Source organism: Echinops telfairi, unplaced genomic scaffold (assembly GCF_000313985.2).
Source record: "Echinops telfairi isolate 266 unplaced genomic scaffold, ASM31398v2 ScPeMD7_2291;HRSCAF=2852, whole genome shotgun sequence".
NCBI classification, from domain to species: domain Eukaryota; kingdom Metazoa; phylum Chordata; class Mammalia; order Afrosoricida; family Tenrecidae; genus Echinops; species Echinops telfairi.
The window spans coordinates 12675064-12691039 of record NW_022106189.1 but is presented as its reverse complement, the minus strand read 5'-3'; the positions used below and the strand labels follow the sequence as shown (position 1 = coordinate 12691039).

The 15976-nt window shown below is 41.5% G+C and overlaps 1 protein-coding gene across 1 annotated transcript in view; it reads right to left on the bottom strand.

Annotated features, from left to right (window-relative positions):
- Positions 1–3368: 3368 nt before the first annotated feature.
- NOD2 (nucleotide binding oligomerization domain containing 2) overlaps positions 3369–15976 on the bottom strand; it is a 57026-nt gene continuing 44418 nt past the window's right edge. The window contains exons 10-12 of the mRNA XM_004704679.4: positions 11878–11961; positions 9029–9112; positions 3369–3539 (exon numbers count right to left, since the gene is read on the bottom strand). Coding sequence (XP_004704736.1) covers positions 3467–3539; positions 9029–9112; positions 11878–11961 — 241 coding nt within the window. The 3' untranslated portion in view covers positions 3369–3466. The remainder of the gene's footprint in view (positions 3540–9028; positions 9113–11877; positions 11962–15976) is intronic.

The window sequence follows — 15976 nt, the reverse complement described above, 5'->3', positions numbered from 1 at the left end:
GTTTGTCACACGTGTAGTGGCTTGTGTACTGCTGCGATGCTGGAAGTTATGTCACCAGAGTTTCAAATACAGCAGGGTTCCCCAGATGAACAGTTCCAGTGGAGTTTCCAGATTAAAAACAGGCTATAAAAAAGGAATAGGCCGTTCACTTCTGATGACTTCATCCATGGGTGGACCTTGCTTTATTGACTTCTTTTGTTCTCTTGGTTCTTGCGTCCCCCTAAATTCACCACAAATGCTCTAAAAATAGGGGCTGTGTCTGTTTACTTTATCCACTGATTATGAAGCCAGTTCTTGAATCATGGCAATCCCATTCTAATTTTGCTCTATAAGGGGTTCAAGAACTAACAGGTTTCATAAATACATTGCCATGACTTCCTTCAGAGGTAACACGAAAGGCCATGAACCACTAATTTTCATCTAGCAACCAAAGACATTAACCATTAGTGCCACTCAGGGAATCCTCAAATACGAAAACAAAACAAAAACTCACTGCATCATGTTGATTCTGACCCATCGTGACCCTAGAAGAGAGCGTTCCGGCCTCAAAGGGTTTCAAAGACGATGTAACTCTTACAGGAGTAGAAAACGCCACCTTTCTCCCAAAGGATGGCTTGGGCTTTCAAATTGCCTACCTGTGGTTCGCAGCCCAATGTGTGACACACTGTACCACCAGGATTCCCTCTTTTTCAAATGTGACTAATTAATAACTAATTCCGAAATGAATGTTAAGACTGTTGCTGGGTGCCATGGAGTCCATTATGATTCGTAGTGACCACATGTTACAGAGTATAACTGACCCATGGCCTTTCCAGGCTGTAAACTTTAAGGAAGCATATCAGCAGATCTTTCACCCATGAAGCCACTAGAAGAAAGCTATAGGTTCAAACCTGCAATCTTTTGGCAGCCAGAGTGCATAGCCATTGCACCATCCTATCCCTTTACATAAATTTAAGGAAGAGTTTGCAGCAAATGGGCTCCTATGTTGACTGCTCAGAGAAAGCAGACCTGTCTCTATGTTCCTCCTTAGCTTAAATATCAGAAACAATTACATCCCAAATAAGAATAATCCACAGGCACACTCACACAAAGGAGGCCCCTAAGATGCTGCAGGACTTAAAGAACCAGGAACACTAGACCTGGCATGGAGCAGGATGAGCAGCCACCTGAGTCTGTGTTTATTATATGCAGCTAACAATGACTTTGATGGGCTCAACCATAAGAACAATACTGAGAATGGCACGGGACCAAGCAATGTTGTGTTCTGTTGTATAAAGGGTAGATATGAGTTGGAACTGATTCAACGGCACCTAGCATCAACAAGAATGACTTCAATAAGGCCTGCAGTAAGGCTCACACAGGCAATAATACCAAACCCTTCTCTGTCTATCTCATGTGAGCCATCCTTTCACACTTACTACATTCAGCCTGGATACGTCATGGCCCTGACACAGCTGGAAGCTCCATGCTGGGTTGGACTTCTCTAAGTTAAAGCCAAATTAGTTTTGATTGCCGGGCTATTTCTAAGAATTGATTTTGCTACAAACTAAAAATGATCTAGTTTTAAACCTCAATCTTTTTTCCCCTTCAAGTAGAACATTGTGCTTTAATAGTTGATACATTTCAGAAATATTTTTAAATGTTTGGTCACAGTGATGAAAGTGTTAGTGATTATTTATAGCAGATATAAATGGTCATATTTTCTACAAAAATATAAAATTTTTACATCAAAATATAGGAAATAAGGAGCAGCTGGTGAGGATGATTATATGCAATCAAAAAATTCTCATGGGATTTTGACTCCTGGTTTGGAGGGTTAAGGTCATGGGACATCCCAGTTAACTGGGATTATATGATAATGTTTACTGCCTCTGTCCTAACCCCTAGTTTGATGTATAGCTTATAAGTTTACCAGTAGTCATCTTAGTTACAACAATTTGTCCCTATTGAGTTTAGACACCAGAGGAAAAAAAACAGTCAGAAACAGGAAGAGAACAGGGACTATGTGAGCAACTGCCTCCACGAACAACTGCATCCTTTGCCAGGAGACCGGAAGAAATGGAAGGTGCTTAGCTACCGTCACTGAATGTTAGTGAAAGATTCCGTCATAGAGTGAAATTGCTTGTACCGTTCTTCCATCCACAGTCTCTGCACATTCCACCAAATGACTGGAGGGGAGCATTTAATAAGGAGGGAGGGGCCTCTAACTTGGAGACGGAACAGTTTTGCCGTTCTGCTGGTATAACACAAACCATCTGAGAAGCAGGAAGCGTTAATTTCATGACCACCGAGAGGGAAGAGCCAGAGCACAGCGTATCTGACATCCCTCATAGAGAAGTGGCAGTGGCAGCAGAGCCGGCTTGATGTTTCTAACTACAGTACAGACGGTGTCAGGCTTCTTGGCCCACAGAATGGGTATATATAAGTGCTTTGATCAAGAGGTTGGATAGCACAGCGGGGTGTTGCTTGGGCATTTATTGGCACTAAAGGAGTTGTGTAAAATTTGTTCAAGAAGGGCAGAGGCCAAGGAACCACATGGCTGAGAGGCTGAGGATCCAAAAGAGGTGTGCACCCATGAAACACGAGATGTTCCTCTGGTTCCTTGAGGCTTCCTCGCCCCCCACTACCATGACCCCAGTGCTGTCCTTACCCTTTTCAACAACGTCTTAGGTACTAGAAAAAGACCAGGGTAAACTGTAATCCTGCTCCCACTGGGAGAGAGAGGGGGTGTTGGGGTACTATCTGCAAAATATTAAACGTGGACATACCAATATTCTGAATCCTCAACCACAGAGGACGTGCCATATGCAGAGATCTTAGACGAGTTAGAAGCCCAGGTACAGGGACTGACCCATGAACCTCAACAGGGCAGGTGGCTGCTTCCAGAGCACCACCTCCTTATAAGAAGCGGGGTAATGGAAACTGAGGGGAGGCTTTCCTTGGGTCCAGTCTCTATAGTAAGTATTTGTTTAGTATAGTGAGTCTCATAGGTACCTGATGATCTATCTGCTGGAGTCTGGCTCCATGTGGTCAAGTGGGGCTGCTCCTCTTCTGCTACTTGGATCAATTTTGGGGAAGAACTTGATTGCAAAAATGTTGCTGTCAGGTGTCATGGAGACAATTTTGAGTAACAGTAACCCTATATGACAAAATAGAAGTATGCTAGAAAGTTTGGGTTGTAATCTTTGAAGCAGAACAGCAGGGCTTTCTCCCACAGATGGATTTGAATGACCAAGCTTCTGGTTAACAGCTGAATGCTTAACCACTGTGAGACCAGAGCACACTATAGAAGCAGGCTCAGGGAAAGTCCAATCTGGAAAGCAACAATGCGCTTTCTTCCATCAGGGGGTAGTTTTCCCAGAAAGCGACATCAGTCCTAAGCTGGGCAGAGCTCAGTCTGAGTGAACTGCTGCCTCCATGTGATCCAGCTTCGAGGTCCAAGCAGCGATGCGCACTGGCCCCCAAATCAAAGCAAGAGTCTGATGTCCTTATGGCTGAGAATCTGGATTTCTTCTGGAGAGAAAGCGTTCCCTCGGAGCCTAAATGGAGAGAAAATGGGGGGGGGGGGGAAATTGAGTGAGGACAAAACCAGAGCAGCATGATGTTCCAACAAATGGTGCCACCTTTTCAACAAAAGCTCGGGATGGCCTGAGTCTCAGGATCGGGGCAGCTCTCCTGAGTAGTCAGTTTATGATATTAGGACTATCTATCACCCATCAAATCATGAATCATTGTGCTTAGTGAGCAAGTCTCCCCAATGCTACAGAGGAGAAATCACACTGAAATTAGTAGGCACAGACTACTGGAGGCTTAAGATTCTTTTTGTAAGGCAACCACAAGTCCTGATACACCTCCAAATTCTGTAAATTTGGGAGAAAATGACACTAGAGTGCTTAAAATATCAACATCATGCTGGCTTGCTGACCCTAAACACAGACTATGACGTGTCTTGTTGTTGTTGCTGTTGAGGGCAGTCAAGTTGGTCCCAACTAATAGTGACTATGTGCAATACAACCAAATACTACTGTCCTGAAGAGTCCTCACAATTGTTATGTTTGAGCCCATTGTTGGAATCACTGAATCAAACCATATTGTTGAAGGTCCCCCTCTTGTTTTGTTCACACTACTTTCCAAGCATGTTCTTTTACAGGGATCAATCTCTTCCAATAACATGTCCAAAGTATGTGAGGCAAAGTCTTGCCATCCTTAGCTGTAAGGTGCATTCTGGCTGTCCTCTCTCTAAGATGGATTTGTATGTTATTCTGGTTACCCATGGTCAACAACACCATTATTGAAATCCATCAATTCTTCAGAGGTTTTTCTTATTCATTGTTCAACTTTCACATGCATATGAAGCAATTGAAAATACCATGGCTTTGGGTCAGGCCAGCCTTAAATCACAAAGTGGTATCTTTGTTCTTTACACACACACACACACACACACACGTATATATGTACATATATTTTAATATTTTATTGGGGGCTCAGACAGTTCTTATCACAATCCATGCATATGTCCATTGTGTCAAGCACATTTGTACATATATTGCCATCATCATTTTCAAAACATCTTCTTTCTACTTGAGTCCTTGGTATCAGTTCATTTTTCCCCTCTCGCTTCCCCAACCTCTCTCTTTCATGAACCCTTGATAATTTATAAATTATTATTTTTTTCATGTCTTACACTGACTGATGTCTCCACCCACTTTTCTGTTGTCTGTTCCCCTGGGAAGGGGTTATATGTAGATCATTGGTTTCCCCTTTCTCTCCCCACCTTCCCCACCCTCCTGGTATCTCTATTCTCATTATTGGTCCTGAGGGGTTTATCTTTCCTGAATCCCTATGTTTTCGGTGCTTATCTGTAGCAATGTACATACTCTGGTCTAGCTGGATTTGTAAGACCGAATTGGGGTCATGATAGTTGTGGGGAGGAAGCATTAAAGAACTAGAAGAAAGTTGTATGTTTCATCAGTGCTACACTGCACCCTGACTGGCTCATCTCTTCCTTGTGACCCTTCTATAACAGGATGTCCAATTGTCTACAGATGGGCTTTGGGTCTCCATTCCACACTCCCCCTCATTCACATTGATATGATTTTTTTGTTCTGGGTCTTTGATGCCTGATACCCGATCCCATTGACACCTCATGATCACACAATCTGGTGTGCTTCTTCCATGTGGACTTTATTGCTTCTCAGATAGATGACCACTTGCTTACCTTCAAGCCTTTAAGACCCAAACACTATCTTTTGATAGCCGGGCCCCATCAGCTTTCTTCACCACATTTGCTTATGTACCCTCTTCATCTTCAGCAATCATGCCGGGAAGGTGAGCATCACGGAATGCCAGGTTATTAGAACAAAGTGTTTTTTGCATTGAGGGAGTACTTGAGTAGAAGCTCAATGTCTGTCTGTGACCTTAATACTTAACATATAAATATATGGACATATACCTATTTCCATATATACACATGCCTGAATTTAGATCTCTATAAATGTCCTTTGCCTCCTAGTTCTTTCCTCTATTTCTTTTTACTTTCCTCTTGTCCCACTATCAAGTATGGCCTTCATTCAGGTTTCAGTAATTCCTCTCGGCTACATTGTCCTTGATCAAGCTCAACCAGGCATCCTATTCCCTCCTTGCCATCAATTTTAGATCACTTGTTCTTCCCTTGTCCCTGAGTTGTTTGACATCCTCCTTCCTTCCTCACAACACCCTCTCCTGTGTCCCGCCGGAACCATCTTGCACATCAGCTTTTCTCTAAGTAATATATCACTTGATTGGTTGACTGATATTTCCAAGAATGTTGATTGTGGATCCAAGTAAAATGAAATTCTTAACAACTTCCATCTTTTCTCGTTTTATTATGATTCTGTCTATGGGTCTAGTTGTAAGCAAAATGAGAGCCCTTGAACTGGGAAAATGTTTAGCAAAGATACAATAAGCAAATGACTAATCTCTAAAACCCATAGAATACTTTAAGATCTCAATAAGAAAAAGCAAATGATCCCATCAAAAGTGGACAAAAATATGAAGACAGTTCACTTAAAATAACATTGAAATGGCTAACAAGCTCCAAAAAAAACTGCTCATGATCATTAGCCATCCGGGACATGTGAACTAAAACAATACTGAGATATCACTTTAAATAAGCAATGACAAACCAAATAAAACAAAACAACAAATGCTCGACAGGATGTGGAGAAAGTAGAACTCTCAAATCCTGCTGGTGGACCTATAAACATGTACAAATGCTGTGGAAAGCAATATAATGCTACCTAAAAGAACTGGGAATGGAAATCTCAAAAAATACAGCAATACCTCTGCTGAGTATATATATCCTAAAAAAGTAAGAAACACAACATGAGCAAATTACACATTATCATGTTCGTAGCAGCACAGGTCACAGGAATAAGTTGCATACAGATCCAAAGTCCATCAGTAGAAGAATGGCTAAAGAAACTTTGGTACACACACAACGGAATACCACTCATCGTTAAAAAGCATGGATGAAATTACAAAGCACCTCCCAACGTGGATGGACCTGCAGAACATTATGCTGAGCAAAGGTAGTCCTTCACAAAGGGAAAACTATTGTATGCGCCCCTTACCATATGAGAAATACCAAGACAAAGACAGACTCTTCTCGGGCCATGTACCCATTCAGTCCGGCCTCCCAATCCATTGAACACCCCCTTGTTTGTGCATCTTACAAATCACTTCTTCAGAGAAGACCTCTCCTCAGCTAGGGTAAGTTTTTGTTGCTGTTGTTGTTGTCAGAGGGGAGAGGGACATACAGCATTATCCCATGGCCATCTCACGCTAATAGACACCTCTATAATGATAATCAGTTCATTGTAACGGGAACTGGTGACCAGAGAAAAGGGGAGAGGATGATGTGTGTCTCTGAGAAGTTGATTTCACTTCTGCTGATGTGACAACAACACCTAGACAATGTCTGCCCTTGGGGAAAAGTTTTTTTCCCTCCCTCCCCGCTTCCCCAGGGGAACAGTTTAACATTACTTATATAGACTCCCAATAGGAGCATCTGCCCGGTATTATGTTAATAATCATGCATTTTAGACTGTGTTTCTTTTCAGTCCTCAGTGACCCTGGGTATGTGCTACAGGGTCCTTTGATTTTAGTTTTTTATCTTTTCAAGGTGTACAACATTCTTTAGAAACAACATCAGAATTAAGTGAGGAAACCCCACTAAGGGAACCAGACTTTCCCTCAGACACACTTGTTGGAGATGAAAGGAACAGAAATACTCCTTTGGAGCTAAAGGGGAAACAACCTAGTGTGAGGAGGAGCAGAGGACTGCTATCCCAAGTCATGGATTTGGAAGGTTATTGGTTCAAATCTCTTGCTTTTGTGGTTGTGCAATAATTGGCAATTTAAGACCGCCTTATACTTGTCATCTTCATAGTTTATTTGCTTCTTGTGACTTACCTTAGTCCCGCAGACATATTATATTATATTAAATCCAGGATAGGTAAATCCCGAGTTAGAAACTAGATTATTAATTCCTTAGGGTTATGGTAGAGGAGGTAATGGAGAGCTAATAATAATAGGTACAACTTTCCTCTAGCTCTTTGGTGCTTCCTTCACCACACTATCATGATCTCAATTCTACCTTACAAATCGGATTAGACCAGAACATGCACACTGCTACAGATAAGAGTTCACAACACAGGGAATCCAGGATAGATAAACCCCTCAGGGATAACAAGGAGAGTAAAGATACCAGGAGGATTAGGGGATGGTGGGGGAAGAAAGGGGAAATTGATCACAGGGATCAACCTAGAACCCCCTCCCAGGGGGACGAACAATGGAAAAGTGGGTGAGGGGTGACGGAGGATAATGTAAGATATGGAAAAAATAATCTATAACTTATCAAGGGTGCGTGAGGGAGGGCGGGTGAGGGAGGGAGGAGGAAGAAATGGGGAGCTGATATTTGGGGCTCAAGTGGGGAGAGAATGCTTTGAAAATGATGATGGTGGCATATGTGCAAATGTGCATGACACATTGGAGGAATATATGGATTATGATAAGAGATTTAAGAGCCCCCAATAAAAGTATTTTAAAAAATAATAATAGGTACAAGAATTAATAAAATGTTCTAGAATTGTGGTGATGCTTGCATAATTCTCAAATATAATTAAACCACTGAATTATATGGTACTTGAATTATATTCTAATAAAACTATTAAAAATAAAAGAAAACCTTCTAAAAGAATAAGGAAAAGAATGAGATGCTTCTGAGTTCTGTGTCAACAACATCAGATAGTTGTAACCATAGGTTTGTTGTAATTCATAGGGTTTTCCTTGACTAATTTTCAAAAAGACTCACTACACCTTTCTTCCTAGTTCACCTTAGACTGTTATCTCTGTTGAACCTGTTCATCATCATCACAACAATATACAAACCCCAGTGACAGGTAGTAGCTCTAAATGAAGTACATTGGCTAGGAATCAAGTTCAAGTTTCTGCACAGAGGGTGAGATTTCTACCGGGGAACCACCATAATCCTCTTGAGTTAGACACAGATCCTTGGATAGAAATTAAGAAAAACCTATGAATGTGCAACTCAATGCTCTTTTCAAACGTGAGATAAAAGAGCATGGCTTTTAATTATACAGACTCAAGATCCATTGTGCAACAATCCCCATCTTTGTCACTTCCACCCACAGCGGCAGAGTATCTGACAGAACAACCTTGGTCTACGAAGGCAGATGCAATGCCAACGAGGGTCAGAGTTTGAGCCTCCCCCCACCCCGCCCCGCCACTCCTTATTTTCATTCTTCAACCACTGCCTTATTCCTGTTCTATAGCTTAAAACAAAGACGTTTCTGAATATTTATGAGTGGAAAACGAAAGTCCTTATCAGAGAGATGAGTTCTTTCGCAGGTACAGAAATAAATTCATCACAAACAAAACGTCCAAAGCTTCTTTCCCCACCCACCCCATTTTACAGAGCGGAAAACCAGGTTCACAGAGATCAAGAAGGCTTGCCCACAGGACTCACCAGACTTCCAGGATGGCATCGTTCTTTTCAAGGGCCCGCAGGAGAACTTCTGCCCCAACGTAGGTGATGTGGTTGTTGGACAGCCTGGCCAGGAAGACGGAAGGGAGAGCTGCCAGAATGCATGGTCTACTGGGTCTACTCAGTCAAAAGAATTGTGGGGAGCTAGCTCCAATTCCAGTCTAGCTGCTGAAGGTCTCTTGTCCCTGGCAATCCAGACATTAACGTCTCCACTCAGAGACTCCGAGTGAGCTCATCAACAACTGTACCCCTTCTCTCGTCTGTTCTTCCTAATTTGTTTATGTAGCTGTGTCTCCCCTCTCAGGAAGGTGCTATAGCACAGTGGTTCTAACAATATTGGGGTTCTAATGCCAGAAGTCTTGGGTTCAAATGAAACCTACATCAATTTCTTTTTCATCTCAAGCTAATTTAGTTGCAGCGTCCTCAGCTGTAAAATGAGTCTAAGAGCACTTACGTTTCCAAGGCTGTAAGTATTTACAAAAACAGTCCAGTGGGTTTGAACTGCTGATAACCTTGTTTAGCAGCTAAGCACTTTAACCACAGTGCTACCAGGGCTTCTAAAAGTATAGCCATTAAAGAAGTATGTTCTGCCACTGTTCAATGTTCACCCTCATGAAGAGATCCCTGAAAATATAGGTGCTATAACAAAGTGTGGAGAACAAACCAGATGGTGCCCAGCTATGAGGGGAAAAAATAGCCTATCAGTAACAAGCAGCCATCTAAGTGAAGTGTCAACTAAGTTTACATTGAACCACACCGGTCTGCATGATCCAAGGATTGTAAATAACAAAATGCAAATACAAAGGAGGAAATAATATGAGCTTAAATTGTAAACACTTGGTTTGCAGAAGGCTATGGTTGACAGTGGAAGCCCCAAATCCATTTGCAAGGTCCCCACGTGGATTAAGTCTCTGGTATATCCTCTCTGACCACAGCTGAGGAATAGCAATAGCCCTGCTATCATACAGAGAGCACAGTAAAGTTGATTTGGACAGATGGAGTCAGGCTAAAATGTTAATTCCCTAACATTTGATATCTCTTTTGAGCCATTTTAAAGTTGTTTCAGTTTTTAGTATTTTCTACTTTTTGATTGAGGTTTTCCGATGTCTTGCACAGATGTTGGTTTTTGTTTGTTTTTTGCTTTATATGATTTTGTATGATTTTCTGTATGTGAAATCCAGGATACGTTGATCAATAGAATAACTGGATAGGGCCATGGCCGGGGAAGATCAGGGAAATTCAGAGCTATCAGAAATGAGTATGAGAAGAAAATGTTCTGAAATTGATTGAATTATGATTGCACAAAATTTCTTAATATGATTGGTTAAATTGTCTGCTATGTAAAGTATATGCCAATAAAACTTTTTTAAAAAGAAAAGTATTATGTTCATTTGGGGGACTGTGATAGTTAAGGTTTATTGTGCCAGCCTGGCCAATGAACACATGTGGGATTAATTGAAGGGCAGTTTAATTGAAGGGCGGAGAGATAAATGGCTCAGCGAGCCTCGCCTTGTCACTTGTTCTCTGATTGTCGGACCAGTGTTCAGCTGTCTTAGCTAGTTTTCTGCCTCAGCTGGCAAGGCTCACTTCCTACAGGACATCCCTGAAGAGAAGTCACATGGACCTATCCTGATGCAGCCTGGGTGCTGGAGCAGCTGTGTGGAGACCCCTGCCAGCGCTGAGATGCTTACACATTCACTGAGTCGGCTTTCCTCCTGCAGTTGGTGTCATTGCATGTGTTTTGTCAAATTAAGGAGGATTTTGTAGATCGGTGTCGAACATATGGGCTAATATGGGACTTATGGGCTTGGACAGCACTGGGCTGGGATGCTTTCTTTTCTTTTTTCTTTTTAAAAAAAGAATCATTTTATTGGGGGCTCGTACAACTCTTTTTTTGTGTGGGGATGCTTTCTTAATGTACACTTACCCTTTATATGAAACTCTCTCATAAAATATGAGTGTCTATAAATTTTGTTTTTCTAGTCTACCCAGGCTAACACAGGGACCCTGTAAGTTTGATTTGGTTTTATCACCAGATGTGTCTATTGCGTGTTCATTATCTGTATCCCTATCAAAATGTAAGAGCCATGTGCGCTGGGACCTGATCTGGCCTTCCATCTCTGTGTCTTCCATGCCTCAAACAGGGCCTAGCACTAAATGGGTATTCCAGAAATGTATCTTGTATGAACATACAAATGCATGCATGTATGCATATGTGAATGAATGTATAAAGAACAAGCAAGCATATCCATACATGAATAAATACCTACATGTACTCATGGCTGCATACAGCTAAGTTCATTGAAGAAAGAGAAGGACATTTCCAGTGAGTCACATGGTCAGCAACCCACGCATATGCCCTCACCTTTCATTTCTCACCAAAGGCTTTGTTGAGGACACCTGTCCCTCTGACTACGGTCTTTCTTCTGACCCCAGGAGCAAGTTGAGTCATGTGCAGAACAAGTTAGAAATATCAAGTTGTTCCTGTTCCACAAGCACATCTCACCAAAGCATGCACAGGCAGTTAGTAGATAAACCCCCACTTTTCACCCCTCAGATAAGCAGGCAACCAGGTGTGCTTTACACTGGCTTACAGAGTTCCCAACTAGGACCCCTACATAGTTGCCCATTGTGGTGTTAATTTATTATATCTTGGCTGACTTCCCTTTTCTGCCTCACTTTGTTATTTTCCTATCTATGTTTTTTGGGACTAGCTCTGAATAGACTATTTGCACTTGACCAACATAAACTATTGTTTTCCATGCAAACTCATGTGAGCTTCTCAGGCTGGCAAGATCTCTGATTCAGAAGCAATCACTTCCAAGACTTACTTCAAAACTTTCAAACTGGAATTTCTGGTAAGTCCTTCAGCGAGAGAACATACACCTTCATTGTGGAGATGGTTTTCTTCCAGGCTGGCAAGAATAAGAGAGAAAATCGAGTTGATTTGAAGCATTTATTATAGGAGAGGATATCAATAAAGATGAACCCAATTGCTCAGATTCAGAAAATACAATATCTGAAAATTTACACTTAGGAAACTGATAGAACATTCTCAATTCCAGGGGCATTGTTACAGAGAATTCATGCCAATGGCCCTTTACATAATAAATTCCCTCATGCCTATCTGAAAATTCACACTTAGGAAACTGATAGAACATTCTCAATTCCAGGGGCAATGTTACAGAGAATTCATGCCAATGGCCCTCTACATAATAAATGCCCCCATGCCAACCTACCCACTATAATTTGCATTTATTCCATGTTAACGGGAGCCTAATTTTGTTTCCAGGAGCCCTGGTGTTGCTTTCAGGTAAACATTGGAATAATTGTAGTTATAAGGTCAGCAATTCAAATCTATCAGCTGCTTTACAGGAGAAATCTTTATGAGGCTCCCATAAAGATTTATTGCCTCCAAAACCAGAGTGGCATGCTGGCTCCATGTTAGGCTGCTAACTACAAGGCCAGCAGTTTGAAACCACCAGCTGCTCTGACAGAAAGATGACGTCTGCTACTTCCATAAAGAGTTCCAGTCCTGGACATGCACAGGAGCAGTTCTCCCCGATCCTATAGGATCCCTGGGAGTCAGAATTCACAACTTGTCTGTCAGTTTGTCATCCTGTGGTGACTTGTGGGTTGCTGTCATGCTGGAAGCGATGTCACTTGTATTTCAAATGCCAGCAGGGTGACCCAAAGTGAACAAGTTTCAGTGGAGCTTCCAGACTAAGAACAAGCAATGAAGGTCCAGGCTTCCAACTTCGGAGGAAGAAACCGCTGAAAACCTTCTGTATACCCTTGATGCATTCTCAAATATGGAAAGCCTGAAGAAGCAAAGCAGAAAATGACTGGTGATAGTGTGACGGAAGAGGAGCTGGTTTCTTGGAGGAGAGTCGACCATGGTGAGGTGAGCTGGGTAAAGCCTGTGGGAGATGAGCCTTCAAAATCTTCATTTCCTGATGGGGCATGACTCACCGTACAGAGAAACAGCTGCAAAAAATATTCTAATGATCTGAATGTGGAATGTGTGAAGTATGAATTTAGGAAAATTGGAATTGGTAAAAAATGAAATGGAACCCCTGAAGGTCAACATCCTAGACATTAGTGAGCTGAAATGGACTGGGATTGGCCATTTTGAATCAGAAAATCATTATGATTTACTATGCTGGGAATAACACAATCAAGAGGAATGGTGTGGCATTCACTGTCAGAAAGGACCTTGCTAAATCCATCATGAAGTACAGTGCTATCTGTAATAGGATTATAGCTTAATACAACTATTATTCAAATTTAGAACCTACCACAAAAGCTACTAAGCAAGAAATTGAGAATACTACCAACAACTTCGGTCAAAAATTGACCAAACATACAATCAAGATGCATTGATAATTATTGGTGATTGGAATGCAAAATTGGAAACAAAGAGGTAGAAACACTAGTTGGAAAATAAGACCCTCTTGATAGAAATGAAGCTGGAAATTGCATGTTAGAATTTTGCAAAACCACTGACTCATTCAAAGCAAATACCTATTTTCAACAACACAAAAGAACTTCCCGAGACTGAATCAAATTGACTACATCTGTGAGAAGACACAATGGAGAAGCACATATCAGCTAAAACAGGCCGTGGGATGACTGTTGAAAAGACCAACAATTGCTCATATATAAGTTCAGGTTAAAGCTGAATAACGTGAAAGAGGTTCACAAGAGCCGAAATACAACCTTGAGTCTATCCCACCTGAATAATGAGAACATCCCAAAACAGATTTGACACTGATGACAGAAGAAAACAAAAGGTCATTAAAAAGACAGGAAGAAAAGAAAAGATCAAAGTGGATGTCAGAAGAAATTCTGAAACTTGCTCTTAATTGTAGAGTCCCTAAAGCAAAAGGAAGAAAGGATGAAGTCAGGAGTTGAACAGAAAATTTCAAAGGGCAGCTTGAGAAGATAAACCCAAATACTATAACAAAATGTACAAGTAACTAAAATTTGAAAACCAAAGGGAAGAACACATTCAGAACATCTGAAATTGAAATAATTCAAGAAAAAAACTCAAGCCTAGATTTGCAATCTTGAAAGATTCTATCAGCAAAATACTGAATAATGCAGGAAGCATCAAGAGCAGACGGAAAGAATACACAGAGTCACTCTACCAAATAGAACTAGTTAACGCTCCACCATTCCAGGAGGTAGCATATGAGCAAGAACATGTGGTGCTGAAGGAAGAAATTCAAACTGTACTGGGGGCACTGGCCCAAAGCAAGTCTCAGGAATTGATGGACCACCCATTGAAATGTTTCATCAAGCTGAAGAAGCATTGGAAGAACTCATTATTTTATGCCAGGAAATTTGGAAGACAGCTATTTGGCCAACTGACTGGAAGAGATCCATATTTGTGCTTATTTCACAGAAAGGTAATCCAACAGCATGTTCAAACCATAGAATGAGGGCAGTGATATATCACAAAATTTTTTTTCTTAAACTCATCCAACACCGGTTGTAACAACACATTGATAGAGAACTGCCAGAAATTCAGGTTGGCTTCAGAAGAGGATGTGCAATGTGGGCTATCATGGCTGATGTCAGATGGATCTTGACTCAAAGCAGAAATCCTAGAAAGATGTTTTCTTGTGTTTCATTGACTATGCAAAGGGATTCTTCTGTGTGGACCATAATCAACTGTGGATAACCTTCAGAAGAATAAGAACACTAGAACACTTCATTGTGCTCCTGAGGAACTTGTGCAAACAGAACAAAGGAATACTTCATGGCTCAAAGTCAGGAAAGGTGTGTGTCAGGGTCGTATCCTCTCAACATACTTGTTCAATCTATATGCTAAGCAAAATCATCAGGGATGCTGGATTATATGGAGAAGAATGTGGCATCAGGACTGGATTATTATCAGGATTATTAACAACCTGCATATGCAGATGACCCAACCTTGCTTGCTGAAAATGAGGATGAACTGAAATACTGGCTGATGAAGATCACAGATTTTAGCCTTCAGTATACATTAAAATTCAATGTAAAAAAGACCAAATTTCTTACAACTGGACCCATAGGTAATATCATGGTAAAGAAGCTGAAATTGTCAAGGATTTTGTCTTGCTTGGATCCACAATCAATACTTATAAAAAGAGCAGTTCAGAGATGAAAAGATGTATTGCATTAGGTAAATCTTCTGCATAAGATCCCTTTATAGTATTGAAAAGCAAAGATACTACTTAGAGGACTAAGGTGCACCTGACCCAAGTCCGGGTGCTCTCCATGGCCTCATATGCATGGGAAAACTGAACAAGAAAGAATGAAGAAGAATCCATGCATTTGAATTATGGTGCTGGAGAAGACTGCTGAAAGTACCATGAACTGCTGAAAGGGCAAAGTGATCTGTGTTGGAAGAAGTAAGGCCGGAAGCTCCTGAGAGGCAAAGATAGCAATACTTCATCCTACACACCGTAGACACACGGTCAGGAGAGACCAGTCTCTGGACAAGGACATCACGTTGGGTAAAGTGGAGGAAAGCTGTCAACAAGATGGACTGACACAGCCGCTGCCTCAATGAGCTCAAGCATAGGACCGGATGTGAGGATGGCACAGGAGCATGCGGCATTTCTCTATGTTGTACATCGGGCCTCTGTGGGGCAGAGCTGATTCAATGGCACTAACAACATGAGTCAGAATCAAATTAATGGCAATGAGTTTGATTTTAGTTTATGAGTCCGAATCAACTTGATTTGTGTTTGGTTTCTGGTCGTTTTGTTTGGGAATCCCTGAGTGGTATACATAGTCTACATGATCTGTTGAGGGTCTGCGTCCACCCAGAGGCATTGTGGATTTACCTGGTGATTTACATCTGCAAACCATATAAATCACAGTTCTACTCTGACTTGTACGTGGCTGCCATCAATCAGAAGCCGCTCAACGGTAACTGGT